The sequence below is a fragment of the Eretmochelys imbricata genome, chromosome 9 (genome assembly GCF_965152235.1).
Source record: "Eretmochelys imbricata isolate rEreImb1 chromosome 9, rEreImb1.hap1, whole genome shotgun sequence".
In the NCBI taxonomy this organism is placed as follows: Eukaryota; Metazoa; Chordata; order Testudines; family Cheloniidae; genus Eretmochelys; species Eretmochelys imbricata.
Window position 1 is genome coordinate 8,072,618 of NC_135580.1, and position 27,188 is coordinate 8,099,805.

General features: G+C 55.7%; 2 protein-coding genes across 2 annotated transcripts in view; one reads left to right on the forward strand and one right to left on the reverse strand.

Annotated features, from left to right (window-relative positions):
• VWA5B2 (von Willebrand factor A domain containing 5B2) overlaps window positions 1-19,087 on the forward strand; it is a 36,906-nt gene extending 17,819 nt beyond the window's left edge. The window contains exons 8-21 of the mRNA XM_077826275.1: window positions 2,941-3,051; window positions 3,832-4,034; window positions 5,878-5,992; window positions 7,267-7,449; window positions 7,702-7,900; window positions 8,240-8,529; window positions 12,815-13,040; window positions 13,238-13,579; window positions 13,666-13,803; window positions 14,345-14,464; window positions 15,054-15,131; window positions 16,009-16,078; window positions 16,575-16,683; window positions 18,288-19,087. Coding sequence (XP_077682401.1) covers window positions 2,941-3,051; window positions 3,832-4,034; window positions 5,878-5,992; window positions 7,267-7,449; window positions 7,702-7,900; window positions 8,240-8,529; window positions 12,815-13,040; window positions 13,238-13,579; window positions 13,666-13,803; window positions 14,345-14,464; window positions 15,054-15,131; window positions 16,009-16,078; window positions 16,575-16,683; window positions 18,288-18,956 — 2,853 coding nt within the window. The 3' untranslated portion in view covers window positions 18,957-19,087. The remainder of the gene's footprint in view (window positions 1-2,940; window positions 3,052-3,831; window positions 4,035-5,877; window positions 5,993-7,266; window positions 7,450-7,701; window positions 7,901-8,239; window positions 8,530-12,814; window positions 13,041-13,237; window positions 13,580-13,665; window positions 13,804-14,344; window positions 14,465-15,053; window positions 15,132-16,008; window positions 16,079-16,574; window positions 16,684-18,287) is intronic.
• A 799-nt stretch (window positions 19,088-19,886) lies between these two features.
• Window positions 19,887-26,358, reverse strand: ALG3 (ALG3 alpha-1,3- mannosyltransferase). The gene is made up of 9 exons (XM_077826960.1): window positions 26,124-26,358; window positions 24,843-24,942; window positions 24,485-24,632; window positions 23,906-24,066; window positions 22,582-22,702; window positions 21,791-21,996; window positions 21,332-21,409; window positions 20,846-20,989; window positions 19,887-20,314 (listed from the first exon to the last, which is right to left on the reverse strand). Exons 1-9 carry the CDS (start codon window positions 26,320-26,322, stop codon window positions 20,143-20,145), a joined length of 1,329 nt encoding a protein of 442 aa, XP_077683086.1. The 5' UTR covers window positions 26,323-26,358; the 3' UTR covers window positions 19,887-20,142.
• Window positions 26,359-27,188: the final 830 nt, after the last annotated feature.

The following is a 27,188-nucleotide window of genomic DNA, read 5'->3' on the forward strand; positions in this document are numbered from 1 at the left end:
CTGAGGGACTTGCTAACAATCCCTGGATTTGAATGTTGTGGGGAGGGGCCAGGTCATGCCATTTGCTTTGGAGGAGACAGACTGCAATTTGCTTTCTCACTGAGTCCACCACCAGAGCCTGAGTCTGCTGACCATCTGGGCAGGGTGTAAGTCCCATCTCTCTTCTCATGCTTTTGCTTGGGGTTGCGGGGAGGGACATGATATCCTGGAGGGGCAAGACTCCTTAGTTACTTCTGAAAATACTTTGGCCAATGCGGAGAGACTTTAGAGATTAGAATGGAAGGAAGACAGACAGACATCACAGACTGATCTGTATTAGAAACAGAGAGGGGAGGAGGTAGCTGAACAATGTGCAGGGTCAGTCCATGCTGCAGGGAAAAGACAAAGCAGATTGAGGCTGTTAATAAGAAGGGCTTTTAAAGAAACGGTTGGGGGAAGGGAAGGATAGAGACATTAGAAAATGAGGAGGGGATGACATCAGTGCTGACTCAGATGTTTGAGGTTCTGAGCTGCTCAAAAAAAATTGTCTTAAATTAATAAAGCAAAGAGGTTTGGGACACGCAGGCCAAATCCATCTCCCTCCTCTGAGAGCCCCTGGGCCATGGAACCAATATGACTTTGTACAGTATGAACAGGTTTAGGGGCAGAGGACCTGCAGTAGGTGAGTGAAGTCCTCTGCACAGCAGAGGGGTGGGGAGGGAGATGTGGATGAGCTGGAGGTGGGACCAGTGGATCTGCCACTGTGTGGATCCTCTCATCTCCTTCCTCCTGTGGGGGTGAGGCTGTGTGAATGCCCTGCATAGGCTACTGCAGCAACTGAGCTGAAAGGTCTTTGCAGAATGGCTCCCCAGCTTCTCTGTAGCCGAAGGAAATACTCCTTCACACTTTCCCTACACATCTCCACAGCCCAGCTGTTCAGGCTGGATTTGCTGCATAGGGAATAGTGAAGACCTATTGATAAAACCAGGTGAGGGAATACTTGGAAAATGTGACCATATAAAGATTAGCTAGTCTGGATGGCCCAGACCCCAGGGCATTAGGGGAATAAACTGACAAATCCATTTGATTGCTGAACTGTTTCTATAAAGTCTTGGAGAACTGGAAAGATATGAGAGGACTGGAGAAAAATAAATGTGGTACCAGTCGTTAAAAACTGACAGAGAATGATCCTGACAATTACTGCCCTTATGTCCCTTCTAGAATAATGGGATGGATACTCTGAGAATGCTGTTTATAGAGTAAGAGGACCATGAGCAATAAGGGGCTGTACAGAATAAATCACGTCAAGCAAATTTGATTGCTCTTTCTAACAGAACAGTAGAATCAGTGAATGAAAGGAACATGGCAGTTTTTATTGAGAGAGACTTTAGGAAAGAAAACATTTGATTGTGTCCCATGAAATGGTGCTTGAAACAGTCATTCTGATTGGCTTGGATAGGCGCACTGGTACCTGGGTTGAAAACTGAGAGACTGGCAAATGGCAATGGGTAGAGCTGTGGGGAGGTTTCTAGTGGGGACTGTAGAGATTGTTGCCAGGACCTGTCTGAGTTAACTTGTTAATAGTGTTACTTGTAGGCAGTGGTATTGTAGCTTTGTCGGTCCCAGGATATTTGAGAGACAAGGTGGGTGAGGTAATATCTTTTATCTAATTTCTGTTGGTGAGAGAGAGACGCTTTTGAGCTTACACAGAGCTCTCACCAACAGAAGTGGGTCCAATAAAAGATATTACCTCCCCCACCTTGTCTCTCTAATAGTGGTACTTAGCATTTGCATAGCGTTTCACGTATTTAAGGTACAGTGTAAACATGAGCTAATTAATCCTCTTCATCGTTTTCATGTAATGATCTGAAAGCATGTTAAGGAAGTTCACAGGTGAGACTAACTGAAGAGGTGATACAAGCACCAGTGAGGGCAGGAAGACGATACAAAGAAACCTAAAGAGATTAGAAAAATGGGCTGTAAATACACTGAGATTCGTCATGGGAAAACACAGCTATCCCATCCAGGGAGAGGGGCTGAAACAGGAACAGGACGTGATCGCCTTGTCCGGGACATCCTGGACTCCTTGGCCTGTATCGAACGTGTGTGTAAATATATAGGAGCAGATCAGCTCCATCAGTCCATAGCTCCACAGTAATTCAATGGCTGAAGTAGCCTGTGAAGAAGCAAGGCACTTAAGCAGCTGAAGATATGCCCTGTAGGCTTTAACCAGAAATACACCCACATCCTAGGATCATTGTCATTGCCTGACCCTCTGATCCCAGCACCCCCCCACAGCCTTCCAGTGGCTCCCCTTCTCCACTGCATCAAATCCAAGCTTCTTGTCCTCCCTTTCAAGGCCCTTTACACCTCAGTTTCTTGCTGCTGCTCCCCCTTGTCACATTGCCTCCGGCCTCCTTCCCCCCAGTGAGTCCAGCCTCAGCCACACATCTGTCTGCTTCTTCCCCAACCCAACACCGCCTTCCACACTGGCCCTTGTGCATGGAGCATCCTTATTCAGCTGACCCAGAAAGGCAAGGGGGGCATCTGAGACTGAGGAGGAGGGAAGTGACTTGGCTCAGTTACCCAGTGAGTGCCAGTACCAGGAAGTGACTCCGCAGAGAGGTGCTCCAGCCTTGTGCCACAGAGGGAGGGGTCCCAGAGGCCATGTTTGTTGAGAGATGTCAGAAATCGAATGGACCCACAGAGGCAATGCAGGAGTGTTCTCTCTAGCCCGTGCACCAAGGCTTTGTCCAGTCCAGTTATGAACGTTCCCAGCAGTGGGGCTCTCAGCCCTTCCCCTGGAAGATGGTTCTGCAGCCTGGTGGATCTCCTTGGTAAGGAGAGGTGCATTTTCATGGACAGGGTGTGTCCCGCTTACAGCTAATCAGCCTCACTCTCCGCTCTCCCCATCATCACTGGCCTCACCTGCCATATGTGTTATATTTCGTTTCTTCCCAGGAGGCCTTGTTGGTGGCAGTGAAGAGCCTCCCTTCTGGCACCTTGCTGAACATTGCTGGATTTGGCTCCCACATCAAACCCCTCTTCCCAGCAAGCAAGCCCTGCAGCAATGTGAGTGTGGTGCATGTGAGGATTCCTGTGTCTCATAACCCAGATGCCATCACAACCTGGCTCAAGGGTCCCCAGGCACCAGTCTCCCTCACTCATCCCAGTCTGAAGCCTTCACCACACTTCCCTACCTCATGTTGGCCCCCCATGACCAACCCCTCCAATAGTCAACGCCCCCTGATCCATGTCCCTGACTCTTCATGGGCCATGGCTGCTTGGTGCACTCTCATCATGAGCTTGTTTAACACCTAAGTCAGGGGTTGGCAACCTTTCAGAAGTGGTGTGCTGAGTCTTCATTTATTCACTCTAATTTAAGGTTTTGCGTGCCAGTAATATATTTTACTGTTTTTAGAAGGTCTCTTTCGATAAGTCTATAATATATAACTAAACGATTGTTGCATGTAAAGTAAATAAGGTTTTTAAAATGTTTAAGAAGTTTCATTTAAAATTAAATTAAAATGCAGACTCCCCCCGGGACCGGTGGCCAGGACCCAGGCAATGTGAGTGCCACTGAAAATCAGCTCGCGTGCCGCCTTTGGCACACGTGCCATAGGTTGCCTACCCCTGACTTAAGTCTTTTTCTCTGGCTCCTGTGATTGAAAGTTAGCTGCTCCCATGGTGTGAGCGGCGCTTGCCAGCAGATCGGCGCTCGGTATCAGACTCCTTGCTTCAACATGACCGTAGTGTGGAGGGATTATAGACAGGAGGGGAGAAGAGTGAGAATTTGGAGGTGATTCTGTGGGCTTTGGGTGCCCCTGTAATCCACACTGTTTGTGTCAGCAGGAGAACCTCAGACTGGCCTGTGAGTACATACAGAAGCTCCAGGCCGATATGCGTGGGATCAACCTTCTGGCTGCTCTGACCTGGATCCTGGGGCAGCCTCTTCACCGTGGTTACCCGCGCCAGCTCTTCATCTTCACAGATGCCAGTGTCAGCAATGCAGGCAAGATCATTGAGCTGATTCGGAGGCAGGCCAGCACCGTCAGGTATGGAGTGTGTGTGTGTTTGTGTATGGTTGTGAGGGGAGGGAAACAAACCCAGGGGAGGGACAGGACAAGAATCTTTCTGCTGTGGGAAGGATGGCTGAGGGGATGGGGAACTAGCCTGCAGCCCCTGGTGCCAGAGGGGATGAGCAGAGGGCCCTGCATTGGTACTGTTATACCCAGGGCTTAAATTCTCTTAGGGTATTTCCCTGAGCCCCTCCCAATCTTCCCCCCACTCTCGGGGCTCCCTATGAAACCTCCCAGGGCTCTGTGCTTCAGCTGTGGGGCAAGGGGGGCTCAGGGCTGAAGCCCCGCAGGGTGCGCCATGGCTTGGCGCTTCAGTCCCATGGGTTTGAAAATATTTACCGGAGCTCTGCTCTGGACAGCTCCAGCTGAATTTAAGCCCTGGTCAGAGCCGTCCCTAGTGTATGGCGAATCGGGGTGGCCACCCTGGGGCCCGCTCTTTGGGGGACCTGTGGCGGCCGGCCCGAACCGCTGTACCCTAGGGATGGCTCTGTGTGCGTGTTGTGCGGGGGGGCAGTAGGCCGGCCCAGGGTGGGTGGGGTTAGGGTGCAGGGGCCAGGCTGGCCTGCGGGGATAGTGGGAGGCCTGGTGACGGCAGCGGGGGTCAGGCTTGCACTCACGGGTGAGAAGTGGCAGGAGCAACCCCAGCTCGCCCCACTGGCTCCCAGCGTCACTTGGGGGAGGGGGCGGAAGGCGGAAAGAGGCAGGGCAGGGGCGGGAAGAGGCGGGGCAGGGTTTGGGGAGAGGGGTGGAGTGGGGGCAGGGCCTGGGGCAGAAAGGAGGGGGTTGTTGCTGACCCCGCACCTCCCTAGGGACGGCCCTGGCCCTGGCCCTGGTTATACCAAAGTTCACTCCTGAGAGAATAACTCCCACCCCCCCACCACACACACACACACACACACACTCAGATGGAGCACTCCAAACTCAGAATTCCCATTTCACAGGAAATTTTGACATTCTGAAATTTGTTTTTGTTCTCATGAATTTCTCACGAAACAGAATTTCGGAAAAACTTTTGGACCTGGAAAATGTTTGTTCCAGAATTTCAAATTTTTGTTTGGGGATTTTGAAATGTTACCTTGATTTTTAATTGTAATCTTCATGTCGTTTTTATTATTTGTACATTACTTCAAATGTCAGCCTGTCAGACTGTTTAATTAAAACACAAACAGGAGACTCAGATCTAGAAAACAAGATGTGATGTTTCAATCTGTACTAAGTAGCAGCTGCCCTCTAATGATTTTAAAAATAAAATAAAATAATAAAATATTGTAACTATATTGTATTATGTCATAGTATGGCAGGTCTATAGCAGAGGTGCATATTATGCATTATTGCTATGGACATGTCACGAAGTGTTATAAAGAATAATACAAATATACAAATGAAATTTTTTTTAAAAAAGCCCCAACATTTCAAAATGAAAATTCAAAATGTTCTTTGTTTTGAGTTTTTGTTTTAAATTGACATGGTTCTACAAAGGTATTACCTCACCTGCCTTATCCTCTCATCCCGGGGCCAGTACTACAAACACCGTATGTCTAATTGTTTTGATTTTGACAACAATGTCATTTTGCATCAAAAACTTTTCAATGGAACATTTCCGACCAGCTCTAACCTCAAACCCCAGGAGAGAGGTCTCTGAGCATTCTATGCCAAAGACCCCAGTGCAGACCTAGTCCTAGAAAACCTACAAATATCCCAGCCCAAGTGGGGTGGCTCAGTGCCTCCTCCTTTCAGGCTAGAGCCATCTCCATCTAGGCCAGGTGGGTCTCAGAGTAGGCCTCAAGGTTGCTTTAAGCAGTGCTGCTTATTCCTGCAGGTGTTTCAGCTTTGGCCTGGGCTCTGGAGCCTGCCGGAGGCTCCTGAGAGGCCTGGCCAAAGTGAGCAAAGGTCGGGCTGAGTTTCTGAGCCCTGAGGAGAGGCTGCAGCCAAAGGTAAGCGTCCTCCCTCTGCACCAATATTTTGGACTCAGTTGTGGGGGTGAAAGCACTGAGGTCTCTATTAACCAAGGATGCCTAAAGCTCACCCACCATACCTAATGGGCATAGAACGACACTGGTTTCAGCTGCCCTCTTTCTGTTACAGAGGGGTGGCTTACATAGAGCACCCACAGGTGCAGCCTGCAGGGCCCAGCCTGCAGACAGACCAGGGGACTTGGCATGTCACACAGCTTGTGGCGTGTGGCTCATGGCAGGGACCAGGGGTCTCCAACACAGAGCGCACCACTTTGATCTAGGCAGCATGGCTACACCGCACACCTGCTGGGAATGCCCATCTACATGGCTCTGGCTGCGATGGGTTCCGTTGTGCTGGGCACTGCTCATACACATAGTGATGTGCCATGGCCAGTGGCTAAGACACTAGGTTAATAAACTGCAAACACACTGAGAGATGGTCCCTGCCCCAAACAGCTTACAACCTGAACAGACAAAGGAAGTAGTGGTATAGGCTCCTAGCTTCCATTGAAATCAAGGCTCCGAGGATTTGAGGATCTGGGCCTGCGTGACTTGCCCAAGATCATGCAGAATGAGTGGCAGAGCCAAAAATTAAACCCAGCTCTCCCGAGTCCCACCTGTGTCTTAACCACATGGCCATCCTTCCACCATTCCCCCACCCTTTGTCACTCAGTCCCTAGGGGTGAAGGGCCTCGTGTCTGCTCTTGGGACCCCAGTACCTAGGCTGGTGCTCAGAGTGGTAATCCTGGGCTCTGGAGTGAGCTGCATCCATCTCCCGTCGGTGGGAGGGAACTCAGTGCAATGGGAGAGTAAATGTAGAGGGAGAAGAATTAAGGTCCTCCCCACCCTGAATGACTTTGAAAGATATTTTAGTGCCAAGAACAGGCTTTGCTCACTCCCCTAGGATCCATCGAGCCAGCCTTCTGCCAGTGTTCAGCAAGGCATTGGCCACCAGCATTTAACAGCGCCCCTGTAGCCCCAGATCTACCCTCATCCCCTACTCCAGCTTGGTTCCTGCTATCAGTGTTTCTGTGCCATCTTGTGACCCAGAGCCACTCGCAGTGTCTGGGAGGCCCAGTCTGTGCTCTGAGCGGCTCAACGTTCAGTGTCTGTCATCTGCTTCTCGGGACCAACAACTGGTTGGTAATTCAAAGGGCTGGAGCCCCCTGGAGTGCGTATGGCAGTGGAACATATAGGTGGGGAGGCTATGAGCCTCTGAGGGCTGATGGGTCTGGTTTCTGCCCCCTCTTCAGCTGATAAAGTCTCTGAAGAAGGCAATTGAGCCTGCCGTGAGTGACATCACCATAGATTGGTATGTGCCTGACACCATGGAGGCTGTGCTGTCACCCAATGAAATTGCAGCCTTGTACCCAGGAGACCGGCTCATCAGCTATTGCACCCTCTACAACATCTCCAGCTTCCGGGACAAGAAGACAGTAAGAACCCTCTGTGTAGCGGGCGGGGGTGAGGGTTTTCCACTGGGCCGTGCTCACCAGTGGGGATTGGATAGTAGCTGCAAAGCATCAGGCTCTGTGGTGAGGAAGGTTGCTGCTGGAGCCCCGGGTGGCTGGGCCCTGTGGCAAGGAAACTCACATGCTGGTGTATTTCTTCCCTGCCCGTGATCTGATGCCAAAAGGAGAGCCTCTTTCTGTGGCTGTGACAACTACCTTGTCCTCTTGTTTTGCCAGGGTAGAGAACGGGTGTGCAGAAGCCTTTCGCGGGGCTCTGTGGGGTCAGCCTTCCAGTCCCAGGATGAGGCATTTAGCCCGGACGTGGCTCACCCATATCCAGCTGGCGAGAGCCAGGACATCAGTCAAGCCCTGCAGGAGATTTCCCGTGAGATTTCCCTGGAGTTTTCTGCTGGGGCCGTCGAGGAGTCTGAGAAGAGTGAGTGGAGCAGTGAGTGACAACTTAGTGTGGGAGTGGGGCTGGCTGTGCCTGCGGAGCTTGGCCAGTGAGATGGACGTTCATTCACAGAGGAGCTGCAGAGGCAGAATACTGACCTCTTACCCGTTTGGTCACTTACTGCCTGCTCTCGCTGTGTTGGTGCTGTGTACGTAGCCCTCCAGACTTTGCAGCACCCACCCCTCTTGTTTGGAGAGAGCTGGCCAAAGGATGAGTCCCTGCCAGGCAGGGTCAGAGGGCTATAAAGGCGGGGTCTGGGGTGAGGGGGAGCGTCTCTTTCTCCAGTAGAATAGGGTTGCTGCTTGTGTCTCTCCTTGGCAGGTGTGGATCCTGTTTCTGACATCTGGAAGAGGATTTACCAGGCCTCCTACATCCAGGAGCAGTATGTGCTCACTCACTGCTCCATCAGCACAGACCGGAGCCAGGGCCTGCTCTCCCATGGCTCCACCAGCAGCGAGTCCACTGGCTCCAGGGACATAGCACCTGAGAGTGGCTCACTGGCCTGCACCTTTGAAGCCAACTCTCAGCAGGGACAGAAGAGCGTTTCTCTGTGCGACTCCTCCACCAAATCTGCTCCACTCCCACAGGCCGGGCTGACTGCTGGCACCAAGGTGAGGTGTGGCCGAGCCCCTGGCTGGCCACAACTGGGACTGCCGTGAGTAGAGAAGGCTGGGTTGTCCATCTCCTCTTGCCTCATGTACCTGCCCCCACTGGTGAGTGCTGGGGGGGGGCGGTTCCCCCCTGCCCCCCAAGCCAGTCCGCCCCCCGACCTGGGGGCTGCATAGGGCCTGTCAGGGTTCCCTCCCCACTCTGAACTCTAGGGTACAGATGTGGGGACCCGCATGAAAGACCCCCTAAGCTTATTTTTACCAGCTTAGGTTAAAAACTTCCCCAAGGCACAAATCCTTCCTTGTCCTTGGATGGGTACTGCTGCCACCACCAAGTGAGTTAAACAAAGATTCAGGAAAAGGACCACTTGGAGTTCCTGTTTCCCTAAAATATCCCCCCCAAGCCCTTCACCCCCTTTCCTGAGAATAATCTACCAACCAGATAGGTAAACAAGGTGAGCACAGACCAGACTCTTGGGTTTTTAGGACCCTAAAACCAATCAGGTTCTTAATAACAGAATTTTATTATAAAAACAAAATAAAAGAAGCACCTCTGTAAAATCAGGATGGAAGGTAATTTTACAGGGTAATCAGATTCATAACATAGAGGATTCCCCTCTAGGCAAAACTTTAAAGTTACAGAAAACAGGGATAAACCTCCCTCTTAGCACAGGGAAAATTATCACAAGCTGAAACAAAAGATACTCTGATGCATTTCCTTGCTATTACTTACTATTTCTGTAAATTTAGATGTGTCATTCAGTAGGAGCTAGATTACTTGCTTGATCTCTCTCTTTGTCTCCCAAGAGAACACACACAAAGAGCCAAAGCAAAACCCTTCCCTACCACAGATTTGAAAGTGTCTTCTCCCCTTATTGGTCCTTTTGGTCAGGTGCCAACCAGGTTATCTAAGCTTCTTAACCCTTTACAGGTAAAGGAGGGATTGTATGCTACCCTTAGCTGTATGTTTATGACAAGGCCGCAGAATAGCTAGGGACGGCCCTGGAGCTATGTCTGTTATCTGCCCCCTGGGTTCTTGCAGTTCTAGGCCCTGACATCTGGAGAAAGGACATCTGATGGGCACAATTACCCAGTCACATGGAATTTAAAATGTAATTAATTAATTAAAAACCCCAATACAATTAAAATCACTTAAAATTAGTCTTAATTTAACATGAAACAAACAAAATTAAAATAAAGTGGGCTAATCTCAAACCATCTATTTAATCTCATTATCAAATTAAGGAATACCAAATACACCACCAGTTTCTCATCAGCTTGATCTAATCATTGAGGAAGCTAGCAGTCTTTGTTTAGCTTTTAGCCCCAGAATTACAGCTCATTATCTATCTCCCTGCCAGTTGACATGCTTCTTTAAATTCCTGTTAAGGGCAGATATAGGGAGGGTCAATTCACTCCCTTGTTGAAGTTAGTGTTTAGACTGCAGCTCTGGTACCAATTAAGGTCACTCATCTGCTAGGTAATGATCCATCTTTCCTCCCCCAACTTCCCCTCCTCAATTTAGGGTTACATAAAATGTTCCAGTCCCGGATATCACGGCTGGTTACATTTGACAGTCAAATGAAAAATGTAAGTGAAGATAATGTGATTTCTCAAGATTTAGGCACACAGGCCCCCAGCCCTCTGCCATCACGTTAGCTGTCTGCCGTTCCCAGAGTTAACATCCTAGCTTTTCCTGGGATGCCCTGAGTAATAGCTGGGACTGGAGACTTCAGTACTTGGACTACCTTCTCCTGGAATCAACCTAGGCCTCGAAACCTATACTCACAAGGTACTTCTGTGGCAGTCTCTAGGCAGAGGAATGATAGCAAATTACAGTCCAACAATTAATTTAAAAAAGGTCATGCAACTGGGGCCACTAACTCCATGTCCCCAGACTCCTGATAGCTCCTTCCTGGAGCTTCCCCAAGTGAATCTCTCCTGTCGTCAACACAAATGGCTCCCTTCCGAAATCGACTGTCTCCTGCCAGCTGTGGGACATAGCAGTGAATGTTGATGGGTGTCACAGCCTCAGTTTGGCTGATGGCTGCTGACCTCTGTGTCACGTTCCATGCTTTACTATGGCAGGCACCATCTCAAGATGATACTTCTTGAGAGCTGGGTCTACCCAGAGCAGTGCAAAAGTTCCCTGTTATCTCATACGGGGCTCTAGGGCTGGTCTTGCAAAACATTATCTTAAATACACAAGCCATGGGAAAGCCTACATGTGCATCACCCATAGTTTATAATTCGTTGCCTTTAACTGTCACCACTGTCAACCTCTCAATCCAAGCCTGAGCTCTGGCTTTCAGAGTCTAAGCAGATCTCCAGATGTCCTGCTTCGTCAAATTAAATTCATCTAGACAATTTCTTCTGTGAAACATACAACTACATCCTCACACCTTCCATGGCATACTGGCTCATTCATGATTAAAGATAACTAATAAAAATAAACAAACCATTAGGGTCAAATTTAAGGCATCCCTTTTGTTTCATGTGTTGAATGTGTGTGTTGTACTTTGGTTTATTTTGGAGAAAGGGTCAAAACGCTGGGCTACAGTCTCCAGCATCTTAAAGTGGACTTGACGCAATTTTTCGTTGAATCCATGGGATGATGACCTCTTCCTGATAACTGGCAAGATAGCAACGTCTTCTCCTTGAGACAGACTCTTGGTGACTCTCCGTGATTGCTTTTCTGAGATGAAACAAGAAATATGTACATGACAGTTTTAAATTACAACATTATTAAAATCTATTTTAATTTGAGGAGGTGACTCTGAAAGCAACCAAATGTACTGGCCCTTACAATATTGATCTGCCAGTTACACTAGGGACTTGTCCACTAAATCCTCTAGATCATTCAGAAAGCAGAATAGGAAAGAAAATATAATCCATCTTTCAGAACCATCCCCCCTACAGCCCAGCCAACGTGAATATTAAACACTGCCTCCAGCTTGCAAAAACGCTCCCTGCTAACTGCACAGGGGTAGTTCCGCTTTGCTGACCAAGCAGAGTTTCGCAACAGTCCTTGGCTGTCACTTCTGTTTTTTCTCAGAAACTTTGTTTCTGCTTTTCTGGCTGCCAGCTCTCTGGAGCAAAGACAGAACTTTACAACCCCAAGATTTTAAAGGGAATCAACATCTCAATCCGTACAACAGATTTAATATTTCTTTCTAAAAGGGCCCATCCGGGGAAGCCCCAGTGTGAGGACTATAGGAGGCAGGTCATATGGATCACCACTAGGTGGCTTATTATCATGTTCTCTGTGTATATAAATCTCCCCACTGTATTTTCCACGGAATGCATCCGATGAAGTGAGCTGTAGCTCAGGAAAGCTTACGCTCAAATAAATTTGTTCGTCTCTAAGGTGCCACAAGTCCTCCTTTTCTTTTTGCGGATACAGACTAACACGGCTGCTACTCTGAAACCTGAGTTATCTCTGGCTTCTGTCCCAGGCTCCTACAGTTTTGGGCTCTGACATCTGGGAGAAAAGTGTCTGGTTTTCAGAGTTTTATATTATTTAGTAACTAAACTAACAAAAAAAAAAAAGCCTCACTGGAAATATACTCGTGGTTTAATGTTACCCAAATCACCCTACAATAAAAGGGGTTAGTATCAAATAATCAAATTAATCTCATCAGATTAATATCAAATAAACCAACAATTCCTCATCAGCTTTATCTAATAATTTGGGAATGCAGCAATCTTTGCTTAGCTACCACACCCAAAATAACAGGGAATGATCAGTCTTTCTCATTGATAGATGTATTTATATTCTAGTCAAATGGCTGACAGAGAGAGGAGCAGATCACAGCCAAGTTGAAATGAATATTTGGACTGCAGCTCTAAAACTAGTTAAGGGCACCTGCCCTGAAAATCTTGTGTTACAATTGTGGGTTGAGGCTCAGTTGCACACAGGGTCTAGTTCCAACCTGGACACTGCTGTGACACCACCGTTGCCAGCAGCCAGAGCACGTCCAGGGAACCCGAGGGAGGGAGGTACCACTTCAGCCTATGCGAGCTACTGGGCTGCCTCAAAGCCCTCTCTGAGCTCCATTGGTTTGTCTGGGACTGCAACTGCCCCAGTCTTGGGGGCAGCTTGCCCACCAGCCAGCACTCCACCTATCAGGCCTTGAGTCCGTGCAGAGATAGGTGGGCTCAGCGCTAGGCTTGTGTACAGAGATGAGCCAGCTGATCCCCTGCAGTGACCCCAGGGGGACTCATCTGCAAGCCCGCCCAAAGCAGAGCCCCAACTCCCCAGACTGACCCCTGAATCTCTCCTGCTCAGGCATGCGTGGTGCTGAGCTCCGAGGAGCTGGCGCGGCGGAAGAAGGTGCTGGCACGAACTGCCTTATCTGGACGCAGCTTTTCGTCCCCGCATGGTGAGCTGGATGCCCATCGGCTGCAGAGAGCCCTGGAGAAGGTGTCCCAGAAGCGGAACCAGTCCCTGGAAGGGAAGCTGGATGAGATTGGGCCAGAGCTGCAGCTGCTGCGAAGGAGCCTGGCAGATTCCAGTGAGTGTTGTTACAGCAGAAGGGAGGCGCTGGGGGCTGGAGCCCAAATAAGCTCAGGTCTCTGGACAGCCCCCTCAGGAAGGTGCAGGGGACTCAGGGCAGTCCCGTCCCCAGGGTGGAGCAAGGGACTGCTGTATAGAAGCCGTGGGGGGCTGTCTCCCACTCTGCCCCCTGACCTCACTCTTGCTGTCTCCTAGGTAACTTGCTCTCGCCATCCCATCTGGACTGGGACATGCTGGTGGAGCCCCCGTATCTTTTCAGCGCGTCGCCAGCGGCTGAGCGTGGTGAGTGTGAGGGGGGTGCCTGTCTGCCCCTGCGATGCCAGGTGGTGATCCATGCACTCAGTGCTGGGAAGCCCATCTCCTGGGAAGTGACAGTCACCCTGGAGCCTCTGCTCCAAGCCAGGGACGTCAAGGGCAAGGAGGAGCTGGCACAACAGTCGTGTAAGGCCTGGGACAAACTGCTGCACCATCTGACTGCCAGCTCTGTCATCCGGGACCACGAGAATGTGGCACAGAGGGAAGCTGAGCTGGAGCACAGTGAGTATGCACTTACCTGCGTGCCCCACCATGTCCCGTCGGCTCTCCCCCTCCCCTCCCAGCCTCACCCTGTGACTCTCTCTCAGGTTTCTCCCGGAGGTTCCGCCTCAAGGCCATGCAGTCTAGCAAGGCTTGCAACACGCCCTCCATCTACACCTGCCTGGTGCCTGTGGACTCCTCCACCCAGGAGGCCCTGCCCAGGGCCCTTGAGGTTCGCAATGCAGGTACGGCTCCCAGGAGGCATTGCTACACTGAGCTCCCTCCCAGTCCCCCAGCTCACCTCTAGGGACCCATGGGACTCTGTATGCATATGTGGATCTGCATGTGTCTGGGTCTACCTGGCCCCATCCATGGGCCTGTACATGTAGCGGGGTCTGTATTTGTCTCCCTGTTGGGACATGCTCATGCATACACCTGTGTGGTCAGGTGTGTCTGGGGTCCAGGCTCAGAGATGTTTCAGGAGGGCAGCTGGCTATGACGAGGACAGAGATAGATTAGACTCCAAAGAACTGCCCAGAGAGTGGGAAAGCCGAGTGTGAGAGGAAGCATTAAAGGAACTGAGGCCCAGACCCTCAGAAGTATTGAGGAGCCTAACTTCCATTGAGATCAATGGGAGTTAGGCACTTTATGCCTTAGAGGATGTGGGCTTGAGGTTCTTGGGCTCAAAGCAGCAGTGGCCAGCGGGGGCTTGGGGACCCTCTGCAGGCTCTGAGCCTGGCTCTGTGGTGCAGCTGACAGCTGATGGTGGCTGTGATTCCTTCCAAGGGGGCCCTTCCAGCCATCGCCGAGGGTCCCAGGCTGGGAGCCGGCGCCAGGGCAATTACTCAGTGGGCCTGGGACGACGGCGTGACTCAGAGGAGCTGGATGATGCTGTCATCTCTGCAGGTACCAGCCCAGCCCTGCATTGCTAACCTGCCCCGGCACGCTGTCCCATGCCCATGAAACCCCAACACAGCCTCCCTAGAACCAGCCCTCTTGGGGAGGAACTGCAGCAAACCACTGAGACTTGCGCAGGCTCTTAGGGCAATGGCAGGCTTGCTGACATTGCACAGCCCCCGAAGGATTACGTCAGAGGGCTGTCAGCTCAAGGGGCCACTGATCTCAGCCACCCAGGATGGGAAATTAGGAGAGTTTGAGTAGCCTGGATCAAAGCATCAGGGGTTCTCTGGGCCATACTCAGCACCTTGAATTGGGAGCCAGGGCCCTGGGGTGAGGTGCTCCCTGGAAGCCCACAGCTGGCACTCCCAAGTGCAATCCTGTGCAGGTCCTGGGATCCTGGGGGTGGGTGCAGCCTCTGCATCAAATGGAGATGGCGACAGAGGACAGCACCACAGGCCACTGCTGTTGCAATGGGGACCAAACTGGAGCCCTAGAGCCCATGGAGGTTGTGGCTCCATGTCCTCAGCCGGGTGCAGCTGGGAGTTGGAGGGTCCCAGCACCCAGCGTAGGCTCTGAATTCTTGATTCCGTTCCAGAGCAAGACGAGACACCCGCATCTCCTGTCAGCATCTCCTCTGCTGCCGGTGCCTGGGAAAAGCAAAGCTGCCCCGATGGTAAGTCCCACACACAGCCCAGAGCTGGAGGCGGGGGAATCTGAGAAAGTAGGCTCTTTGAGGATTAGACATTGCGCAGCTCAGCCCTATAGGAAAACCTGAGAGAGAGATGGGGCCAACTGTCCTCTCCACCGCAGCTCCTGGACAGATGCCTGCCTGTGGCTGCTGCCAAGCCCCCGGGAAGTGGCAGGAAGCCTGGAGCTTTAGCGTGAATCATCTCACAGCCCATTTGGATGTGTAATGCACAGCGGGCTCAGGTACCCGTCAGCTTTACTGTCCACCTCTCAATCCCATGTTGGGGTGCGATGTCTCATGAGGGGGCTGAGCCCCCTCCCCTAACCTGTGTGGTTACATTATCAGACAGCCTGCTGCCCACGTCTGTGCTCCTGGGACTGGCCAGAATGGGCTGCTCTCCAACATCGCTGCTCCAGCCACCGCAGAGATGCTGGCTCTCTTGTGGAAATAAAGGGTCTGATGAGAGGGTGGCTCCCATTTCCAGGAACGTAGGAGACCCTGTGTGGGAGCCGTAACCTCCCCACGCTCCTGACCTGTCTGCAGTACCCTGCGGGAGTGCTGGGTTTGGGAAGGCAGCCCCTGCTGGGGTCGTAAACTTCCCATCCTGTACCATATTGCACTTGGCAGAGGCTGGAGTAATGTTCAGGTGGGGCACAGTCTGGGGAGAGGACCTGCTGAGGCCTCGTGGATGGGGACCCTCTACCTGCCCTGTTACCTCCTAGCGTGGCTGAGCCCTTCCCCCACAGGTAGGGGTGCTTTGGGGGCCTCTGTGGAGCTGTGCTGTGGCAGCAGGCAATTGTGGTGGGGATAGAGAAAGCAGGGGAGCCCAGCCCTATGGAGTGACCTTCCCTCCCCATGCCAGGTCCTGTGGCCAGTCCCTCTGCCACCTCTGTGGGATCCCAGAAATCCATGGAGAACTTTGCTGGCTCCAGGTAGGCCTTCTAGACTGACTCTCTGGGGTTGGGGGGGCCTGGCTGGGGGCTCCTTCCATGCAGAGGGGACTTTGCATTCAACAGGAAAGGCCCTAGCCTGTCAGGGGGACACCCCACCGCTTCTTCACTGAGGGGACCTCCTGCAAAACCTCCAGTGCTTGAGCCCTGACCCTGCAGCACAGCAAGGGTTAATCTCTCCCCATGCTGCTGCCAGCCCACCCTGCACTGCAGCGTGCATTGGCCTGGGACCCAGCAGCCTCCTGGAGAGTGGCCAGCGTCCCCCTGCAGCTTGGTCACCTTCTTCGGCAGGAAGGAGCTGGAGAGGAATCTCTCTTGGCCATGGCTGCTGTGTCACGGAGGGGAGTTGTGGTGTGTTCATTCAGTGCTGGAGGCCCACAGCCCTCCCAATGGACCGCCTCTCTCCTGCGATGAACACCACTCTCCCAACGCTGGCAGGATCCAGGCCATGCTGCTCACTGGTCTCTTCTCCTGGCAGGTTCAGTCTCAGCAGGATCAGGGGGCACGGCCTAGTACTGCGGCCACAGTGCCTGACCCCAGAAAGTAAGCTCTCCAAGGACAGTGCCATCCATGACTACCTCCCACTGGTAAGGACCCTGCACTGTCATCCCACCCTGCTGAGCCCAGCTACTCTCCTGGGGTACTCCACTCCCAGCCCAGCAGTGCCAGGGATGGATCCCACCCCAGGACCTGCAATCAAACCTGGGTCTCCTACATGATGGAGCAGACTTGTAATGACAAGGCCAGGATCCGCCCCAACCTCACGGGAGCCAGGGCTCCTGCAGAGCTGCCCCCACCACTGCATGGTATTGCCAGAGGTTAGGCTCCAAAGCGCAGAGTCAATACTGTGTGTGCGCCCCACGACAGGCCTCAGCACTGTACAGGGGAAACTACTGCTGCCCCAGCCTTCCCTACCTGCTCCACCCCAGCTCAGGCCCCGTGTGTCCGTGTGATGGGGACAGATCTATGTTAGCCGTTACCACTCGCGAACGAGAACTCAGAGCATTGTCAGTTCTCTGAAAACATCTGCTCAGTGTGCAGCGGCAGTCCAAAAAGCGAACAATGGTAGGAACCATTAGGCAAAGGATAGATAATAAAACTGAAAATATTACAATGCCACTATATAAATCCATGGTACGCCCATACCTCAAATCCTGCCTGCAGCTCTGGGCGCCCCATCTCAGCAAAGTGATATTAGCATTGGAAAAGGTACAGAGAATGGCAACAAAAATTACTAAGGGTTTGGAACAGCTTCCATATGAGGAGAGATTAAAAAGAGTGGGACTTCTCAGCTTGGAAAAGAGAGGCCTAAAAGGGGACATGATTGAGGTCTATAAAATCATGTCTAGTGTGGAGACAGTGAATAATGAAGTGTTATTTACTTCTTCACATAACACAAGAACCCAGGGACACCCAATGAAATTAACAGGCAGCAGGTTTAAAACGACGAAAAGGAAGTATTTCTTCCCACAACACAGTCAGGTCAGCCTGTGGAACTTGTTGCCAGGGGATGTTGTGAAGGCCAAAACTATAATGCCTGCTAAACCCAGGGTTGAGTTCAATCCTTGAGGGGGCCATTTAGGGATCTGGGGCAAAAATTGGGGATTGGTCCTGCTTTGAGCAGGGGGTTGGACCAGATGACCTCCTGAGGTCCCTTCCAATCCTGGTATTCTATGAAATAATGGGGTTCAAAAAGGAATTGGATAAGTTCACTGAGGATGGGTCCATCAATGGCCATTAGCCAGGATTGGCAGGGATGCAACCCCCTGCTCTTGGTGTCCCTAGCCTCTGTTTGCCTGAAGCTGGGAGTGAACAACTCAATGATGGCCTGTTCTGTTCATTCCCTCTGAAGCACCTGTCACAGGACTCTGGGCTAGATGGACTGTTGGCCTGACCCAGCCTGGACCTTCTTATGTTTGTACATAACGAGCCCAGGCCCCAGCGCTGGGCTTCCCCACCCCTACTGTGCAGTGCCAGCATCAGCAAAAGGGCTGCCTGGTGCACAAGCTCTGCCTCTCAGAGACAGCCCTGCTGCAGCCAGGGCCTTACCTAGCCAGGAGGCCCCCCATGGCCTCTGGAGTGAGTGCAGGACCCCTCCTCCACACCCTAGGCTCTATGCAGTGGGAGTGACAGACGCTGGCCCTGTGCAGTGAATGTGAGATGCTCCCCCCCGCCCTCTCCTCCCCACCAGGTGCGGCTGCAGCAGGCCCTGGGCACCTTCCAGCTAACAGAAAGCTTCTCCGAAGTGGTGCAGATCCCACTGGACCGTCTGCGCCGTGCCTCGCCATATGCCTCGCACCATGCCAGCCTCAGCCCTGGCTCCTGCACCGCCCCCTGGGCACTCATTGCCAAGGGCAGCCGTGATGGCGGCCCAAAGCAAGTGGCGAGCCAGCCCTCTCCAGAGGGCGTGGAGCCTGCCAGAGGCAGCCAGGAGGGGGCACCAGAACCAGGCTTGCCCCATTCACACAGCACCTGCTCTGAGGTCCTAAGCACTGCCATCTGGCCGCAGGCAGACAGTGGGCGCGGCTCCGAGACCGACGCCTGCGACCACTCGCCCGCCACCTCCGAAGCGGTCAGCCTGCAGGAGGTGGGGCTCGAGGCCGAGGAGGGGGACCTGGAGAGTGCCAGCTGGGCCACGGCTGTGGCACTGGCCTGGCTCGAGCACCGCTGCGCCGGCTTATTTGTGGAATGGGAGCTGCTGGCCGCCAAGGCAGACGCCTGGCTCCGGGCGCAGCAGCTGCCGGAGGGAGTGGATGTGGGCTCTCTGAAAGGGGCAGCGCACCACCTCTTCCTGCTGCTGCGCCACTGGGACGAGAACATCAGGCTGAACATGCTATGCTACAACCCCAGCAACATGTGAGGGGCGGGGCCAGCTGTGGCACCAATAAAGAGGTTTGGTTCAGACCTGCTGTGTCCACAGCTCCTTCCCCTCCTGCACTGCCACCAGGGGGCGCTTCCCTCTGAGATGGGCGGGCCCCACCTGCTCCGGCAGCCAGCTCCCTCCCACCATCAGTCCCGCTCCTGAGCCCAGGTGCCCGTCACTCGGCCTCCGGCTGGGGGCCTGGGGTAGCCCAACGAGCAGCAGAAGGGGTTGGAAGCAAGTGAGGGGCAGGCAGTGTTGGGTGAAGAGGAGGCATATGAAACCCCCCCTCGCTCTGCTCACATAGGCCCAGGGCCCTTGTACGCTGCACTGAGCCTCACTGCACCCCCAGTGGGTGGGGCAGTCCCATTACCCCCATTCTGAAGGTGGGGAAACAAACAGAGGAGGTGAAAGGCTCTTTTGCTCTGTAAAAGCAACTCGAGGGTGCTAGGGGACCAGGTTCCAGAATGATTCTGTGGTGTAGGGTCAATGGGACTGAGCCCTGTTTGAACCATGGCCTGAGCAGGGCTGGAGCACCGGGTGGGGAGTGATGCTTATCCCCACGTGTGGTCCCATCTCCTCTAAGACTGACCGAGTTTTAAGCACCTCGAAGGCCAGCCACATTGTTCCCTGAAACGGGTGTCTTTGCAGGTACCCCTCAGGGACTTTCCCCTGGGAGCACATAGAAGCCAAGAGTCCTACCTCCCAGAGCTGCCCTCTGCCACCCAGCCCCCTGCTCTACCCATACTCCCACCCAGGGCTGAGAATGGAACCAGGAGTCCTGGATCCCAAGCCACTGCTCTAGCCATTATACCCCACTCCCCCCAAACAGCAGGGCAGCTGCTCCGTCCTGTGAAATGGTGCCTCTGCCCCAACAGCAGCAGGGGCCAGACTGATCACTGCAGGCCAGGGCCAGACTGCAGGCCGAGGTCAGGAGAGCCCACGGGACGTTGCCACGTTTATTGAGGAAATCCCACGTAAGAGGTGTCCCCGGGGGGGGGGGCCTGCTCCACTCAGCCACCGGGTAGGACAGGCAGTGCCACCAGCTGAGCGGCACCTGCAGAACAGCCTGGAAATTCAGCAGCCAGGGCTACCAGCCCAGGGCATCGTCCCGCCCAGGCAGAATATCCAGTTCCAGCTCCCAGGGGGAGGGGCTGCAGGTCCCATCGTCCAGCTGCCCACGGTCTCACTGTGTCTTTTTCAGGGAGGGGGTCGTTTTCTGTGGCTCCAGGGCGGCAGTGGTGCCGTACCAGAGCTGCAGCAGGATCATCCCGTGACACACGTGCAGGAAAGCTGAGCTGCAAAGTGTGGAGGGGTACGTGTTCCAGGAGAGCTCGATGAGGCCCAGGATTAGCACCCTGCAATGGGAGAGAACTGGGTCAGCGCTGGGGAGTCAGGTCCCTCCCCCACAGGAGGGAGAACAGCCTTCAGCTCCTCACCCTGCTATCCCAGCCCTGGGGGGCTCCCCGTCACGCAGATCGGCCAATACCCCTCACTCCCGACCCACAGCCCCCACTATCCCAGCCCTGGGCTCCCCCTGTCATATGGATCTGCCGCTACCCCTCACTCCTGACCCACAGCACCCTGCTATCCCAGCCCTGGGCTCCCCATCACACAGATCTGCCGATACCCCTCACTCCTGACCCACAGCCCCTGCGATCCTGGCCCTGGCCCTTTCCTCAGCAGAGATGACGAATCAAGCAGAGTTGCGATGTGGATAATTACCCGGGAGGAACCCACACAGCCCCTCATTTGCTCAAGTTTATGGCACCACTGAAGGCCAGGGCCTGCCCTGTGCAGTACCAGCAGCGGGAGGGATTCCTAGGAGCTGGGGACAGCACACTGAGGCACAAAGGTAGGTCGACCCCACTCCCCTCCCAGGCACGTACCTCAGCAGGTGGCTGAGCTTCCCGGCAGGGGTGCACCACAGCAGGTAGGGCAGGGTGTGGAAATACCACACGTAGAACTGATAGTGCAGGGACCGGCTGCAGCAAATGCCGATGAAGTTGGAGGTGAAGAGAACGAAGACGACCTGTGCGCTGCCGTTAAGGAGGAACGGAGCTGCTGGCTCCAGGACTACTGTCTTCCCATCCCAACCTCCCAGCATGTGACAGAATCCCAGAGCCACAAGGCTGCACAGGGAGTGGCTGCTTCCCCCCTCCTAACCCAGTGTGGGGGAAGCTCCCAAACAGCCACGCCGCTCCGGGCTGTGGGACTGGGAGGCCCCAGGACGCCTGGGTCTCCCCAGCGCCGCATGGCTGGGAGCCTGGAGATGCTTGCACCGAGGCCTCCTCAAGCCCATGGCCTTCAAGCACTCCCTGGCCGGCCAGGGCTGCCCTGCCCTAGCCTCCATCGCCAGCTCCAGTGTAAGGATATGGTTGGCTGTCAGGGGCTGGGGCGGACTCTTCCTCTCTGCTGGATCCTTCAGCAGTGACAAGAGACTCCCCTCAGACCTGCAGGGGAGAAGGACAAGCACAGGACCCTTCAAGCCCAATCCCGGCAGAGAGGCTGCAGACCCCCCGGGCCATGAACTGGCCCCTCCGAGGCTATACAGCCAGCAATGGCTTCATAGAGCCGGGGGCCCAGGTCTGAATAGGGGAGGCCCCAAAAATGGACTAAAGTTCTCCCTTCCCCCGCTTCCCCCCAAACTCCATAGCCCCAGCGCAATGGAAGCTATTTAACGCTATGCTCCCGGTAGCCCGGCCAGGCAGGGATCTGTGGGGGTGGGCTGCCTCAGCCTCCTCTCCAAACCACCTGGCAGTGTAGGGGCTGCAGGGAAACCTCAGGGATCAGCTGCTCTGTACCCAGCGCCCCGTTCCATGCTGGGGTCTCACCTGTGCCACCGATGCAGTGCAAAGAGTCCCAGGGCGCCCAGGTGGGCTGCGAGAAGTGCCAGGTGGAAGGCCCGATGCTGGAAAACCTCCTCTGGCAGGAACCGCCAGTTCACCGTCCACTTGAAAAGGAACTGGCGGCCCAGGTCGAAAGAGCGGGTCATGTACCCAACAGGGTTCTCCAGCAGGAAGGGCAGCCCCAGGACCACCTGCAAGTGAGATCCCCAAACCATGAGAGCAGCTCCCCAGCCAGGACTGTCCCAGGTACCTCGCCAGACACCCTTAAGTGCTGGGGGTTGGGACTGATGGGCATCAGCAGAGCTGAATGGGGAAAGCCCAGGGCTGGGATAGCAAGGGTCTGTGGGTCAGGGTTGAGGGGCATTGGCAGAGGTGTGGGGGGAGCAGGGACATTGGCAGAGCTGCAGGAAGAAGCACACATTGTGTTCTCCTGCTTGCTGCTCCGGTCATGTCCTGTGTGAATTTGGGCCCCCAGGCTCCTTGCCTCTTGCCTGGGGGGACACTGAACAGCTGGGGATACTAAGTGCGAGTTTGTGAGGGGGCTCTGGGTGGGGATGGTCTTTGCCCCAGGCTCCCTCTCTACCCACCCATGCACTGTCCTGATTTTCCCCGTGCGTCTCTGGGTGCTGGGCCTCTTGGGATCAGCCTGGCAGAGTCAGGTGCATCCATGCAGGAGGCATCAGAGACCCACAGACCGGGCTGGCCACGCAGCTCGCCCCAGCTATGCAGGGCCCCAGCGTTCGCCTGGGCTGGGCCAGGCCCACGGGGTGGGTTACCTGCAGCAGCGCGCAGATGGAGAGCTTGGGGATGGTGCCCAGGGGGCCAAAGCGCCAGAGAAGCAGGAAGAGGAGCCCTGGGGCGAAGAGCAGGACGTTCATCTTCACCGACACGGCCAGGCTGAGGGGAGAGAGAGAGTCACTGCGGCTCACCAGGGCCCTGCCTGCGGGGTGCCACCCCTCCCTGGCCCTGACCCTGCGCAGAATGGCCCCGATCCTGACTGCAGGCCCCTCCCCACGCAGGTTCCACAGCCCTAGCGGACCCTGTTCCAGCGCTGTAATGGTGCTGAGGCTGGTGCGGGAGGGCCCTGGATGAAATGACAAGACAGACGGTGAGAGGAGACCGGCAGCTGCCCATCCTGAGGGGAGCGGAGCCAGGGGAACGAACTGTCCCTGTCAGAGGATGCGGGCTGAGGGGTTAGATGCGGCATCCCCGGAAACACAGGCCGAGCGGCTCAGTTGGGTGCTGTCAGGGGCATGGGGATCCGGCCAACCGCAGCTCGACTGGCTCAGACAGGTGCTGTCGGGGGCATGTGGGGTTGTGTCCGATTCCGCCCTCGCCCATGGCTTATGCATCTGGGCTGTTTCCAAATCCTGCTGCTTCTCCATGCTCAGCATCTCCAAAATCCGTTCTTTCCTCTCCATCCCCACAGCCAAATGTCCTGAATGGGCCACTGCTGCCTCCTCCTCTCTGGCCTCCCAAATGCCCCCCCCACCCTCCCTCCAGCCTGCACAAAGTCCTGCCCCGAGAGGCCTTGTCCTGGCCCAGGGGTTTGATCAGGTCACTCCCAGTAGGGGATCCCTCCACTGGCTCCTCCTCCAACATCACAGCCACCCAAGCTCTGCTCCTGCTCCTCCCTCATCTGCTTGGCGTTGCCCCTCCCCATCCCCTCTGCTCTGCTAAGGCTCCCAATGCTAATTCCTGTGCACTGCGACTTGAGGGACCCTGCCCTACCCATGTCTCAGTCCCCCTGAGGGCACATCCACGCTGCCACCTGACTTGGGCCAGACATGGGTATCTAGCTGCAGGGTAGATGGATGCTTAGAGCCCAACCTCTGTCATGCTGCTGGAGTCAATCCTGCTGATCTGCGCAGAAGTCACCTGGGCTCGTTCCCCTTCCCAGAGCTCTATCCATGACCGAGAGCTCCTGGGAGCAGCGACCACCCCTAGCGTGGACTCGCTGCGCTCCTCAGCCCCAGAGGCCTCGTGTCCTGGAGCAGGGAGGGGTCAGTCCTGACCCAGAACAACCCAAGAGAATCCGACACTCCCCAGCCAAAGGAAGGGGTCCAGAGGCTCAGGCCTTGTGGTTTAGGGGGGACGCACCTGAAGAAGCAGCAGCCCCAGGACCAGCGCTCTTCCAGGAAGAGGTTGACTGCGAGGAAGAGGATGGCCATGGCGACGGGGTCGTTAAAGAGTCGCAGGATGTAGATGGAGTGGATGCGGTAGGAGGCGCAGCACATGAAGAAGAAAACATAGGGGGGGACCTACGAGCAGAGACAGGGGCTGCCATCACTGCAGTCCCAGGCCCCCGATACTCATCAGTCCTGAGCCACCACCCCCTGGTATCCCAGCACTGCCAATGCCCCTCAGTCCCAACCCACAGCCCCCTGCTATTCCAGTCCTAGGATCCCCCACATCTCTGCCAGTGCCCCTCAGTCCCAGCCTGCAACCCCTGTTATCCAAGCCCTGGGCTCCCCCATCTCTGCCAATGCCCCTCAGGCCCGACACACAGCCCCCTGCTATTCCAGCCCTGGGCTCCCCACCCACAGCTCTGCCAATGCCCCTCACTCCCGACCCGCAGCCCCGCACAGGGCGGATGTGCTCGGAAGCTGGAGTTGTGATTACTCCCTTGAGCCCCAGGGGGCTTTGACCCTGGCCGGGTGGCTACAAGTAGCGTCTCACCTTTCTGGTCCGGCTGTAGATGCGGAAGACAAGCAGCAGCGTCACGAGATAGAGCGCGGCGAAGAGATACTGCGCCAGACGGATGTTGGTGCCGCGGCTGGTGATGTAGTAGAGACCCAGGAAGATGTAAACAAACCCGGCGGGGTAACTACAGAGAGAGACGGGAGTGAGGGGCCGGGGCAGTCTGGGCCACTGCAGGAGGGAAGGGGACCTGGCCAATGGACAGCCCCCTCCCAAAAGAGACAGGCCCTATCCACCTCTTAGACACACACTTCCCTTCCTTAGCCAGCAGGAAGCCCCGGCCCCCAGGATTGGTCCCCCAAGTCCCCAGCTCCCTCCCAGCCCTTCCTGTACTCACACCAGGGGCCCGGTATCTCCCTTCAGCTGGGTGTAATCGAAGGTCCCGTTAACGACTCCCTCCACCTCATCCATGTAGGCTTTCCAGTCGATCTCTGTGTCTGTGGGGAGAGCACGCGGCTCACACTCAGCAGCGTCTCCACACAGACAGCTGCTAGGAGGGGGCTAAGAAAACATGGTCATTCCCCAACCCTACGGGGTGGGAGATGTGCACCAAGCCAGGTCCTTGCCCCATGGGACTTCCCAACTCGGTAACACCAGAGGAGCAGCCAGGCACAGAGCTGGAGACCGGCACTACGGGGTAAAGTAAGGAGAGATCACAGGGAGGGCCAGGCGGGGAGCTGGGCAGGGGCTGTTCCAGTGAATTAACTGTGAAGGGGCAAATGGGAGGAGACAAAGCTGAGAAAGAAGGGGGGGAGCGAGTGAGAGGAGCTGGGGGGCGGGGCGGGACACGGAGGGTCAGAAGCTTGAATTTGAAGTAACAGTGAAAAACTAGCCCACAGCAGCCTGGCGGTTCCCCCACCCCAGCTCTGCCAATGCCCCTCAGTCCTGACCCGCAGTCCCTGTTATCCCAGCCCTGGGCTCCCCACACCCAGCTCTGCCAGTGCCCCTCACTCCCAACCCGCAGCCCCCTGCTAGCCCAGCCCTGGCCTCCCCACACCCAAATCTGCCGGAGCCCCTCACTCCCAACCCACAGCCCCCTGCTAGCCCAGCCCTGGGCTCCCCACACCCAGCTCTGCCAATGCCCCTTACTCCCGACCCGCAGCCCCCTGCTAGCCCAGCCCTGGGCTCCCCAAACCCAGCTCTGCCAATGCCCCTCAGTCCTGACCCGCAGTCCCTGTTATCCCAGCCCTGGGCTCCCCACACCCAGCTCTGCCAGTGCCCCTCACTCCCAACCCGCAGCCCCCTGCTATCCCAGCCCTGGCCTCCCCACACCCAAATCTGCCGGAGCCCCTCACTCCCGACCCACAGCCCCCTGCTAGCCCAGCCCTGGACTCCCCACACCCAGCTCTGCCAATGCCCCTTACTCCCGACCCGCAGCCCCCTGCTAGCCCAGCCCTGGGCTCCCCAAACCCAGCTCTGCCAATGCCCCTCAGTCCTGACCCGCAGTCCCTGTTATCCCAGCCCTGGGCTCCCCACACCCAGCTCTGCCGGTGCCCCTCACTCCCAACCCGCAGCCCCCTATTAGCCCAGCCCTGGTCCTGGGTCCCAGGTTCGGGGCCTGTCCCGGGCCGGCCCAGCCCGCCTCGCCGCCCCGTAGGAAATGCGCCAGGCCACTCACATGCCACCCTGCGGATGACCCAGTGCGTAACCCCCACCTCCGCCAGGCAGAGCCAGGCGGCCACCAGCCCCGTGTACTGGGGCGCCAGGAGCACCCGGTGCTTCTCCTGCCAGGCTCGCCGCAGGCTCTGGCGCAGCGAGCCCGGCCCCGCCGCCCCTTTCCGCCGCAGCCCCGAGCCGGGAGCGGGAGCGGGAGCCATCGCCCGCACTGCGCGGGCCAGGCGGCCGACTCCTGGCCCCGGTGTCACCGGCTAAGGGCTCCCCCACTTCGGGAGGAAACACGCAGCCCTCCCAGGGCGGCCGGTCCCCCAGGCCCGAGGAAAACGGGGGACGGGATCTGCCTGCCGGGCTGCGATGGGGCCATGTCAGGAGCTTGCCCTGGACCCAGCCACGTGTTGCCTGGGGCTGGCCAGAGAGAGGCAAAGCTGGCGGGGCGGGGGACACAGAGAGCGGGGGACTCCGGGCTGTGGGAGGGCAGCGTGGCCTGCTGGTGAGAGCGCTGGGGCTGGCTCAGCTGTTTGCCACGTCTTTAAATGTCCCGACCAAGCAAGGCTTCCTAAGTCCCCAGTGGCTGGTGTTGGGAACACAGGAATCATCTTCCCTTACAGCCCTGGTTGGCAGGGTGTGGGGAAGCAGCTGACGCACCTCCGCCCAGAGTCGGCTGCATTTCACTGCTGTGTGTGTGTGTGTGTGTGTGGGGGGGGGGGTCGCTGGATCAACAAGTGTCCTGCCCCACCCCGGCCCCCGAGGGGCTGCATTCTGGGCTACGGTCCTGGTACTGTGGGCCTAAACGTACCATGATTAAGCGGTGCCCCTGACCCCGGCGTCCAGGGGGTGGGCTATGTCGTGCATGGGGGTGACAGAAGGGCCGGGGGATGGTAACACAGGGGTGAGGACGCAGGGCGTGGTGGGGGCAGCACGGAGTGGTGGGGGTCCCCAGGAGGAAGGGGGTCCCCAGGAGGCAACATCCCCTCCTCTTTCCGTCCCCTGGGAGCTGGCCACAGGGTCCACTCCCACGGGCTCGGCCTGCCCGCTGGGGCGGGTGGGGGGGGTTGGTTTCCGGACG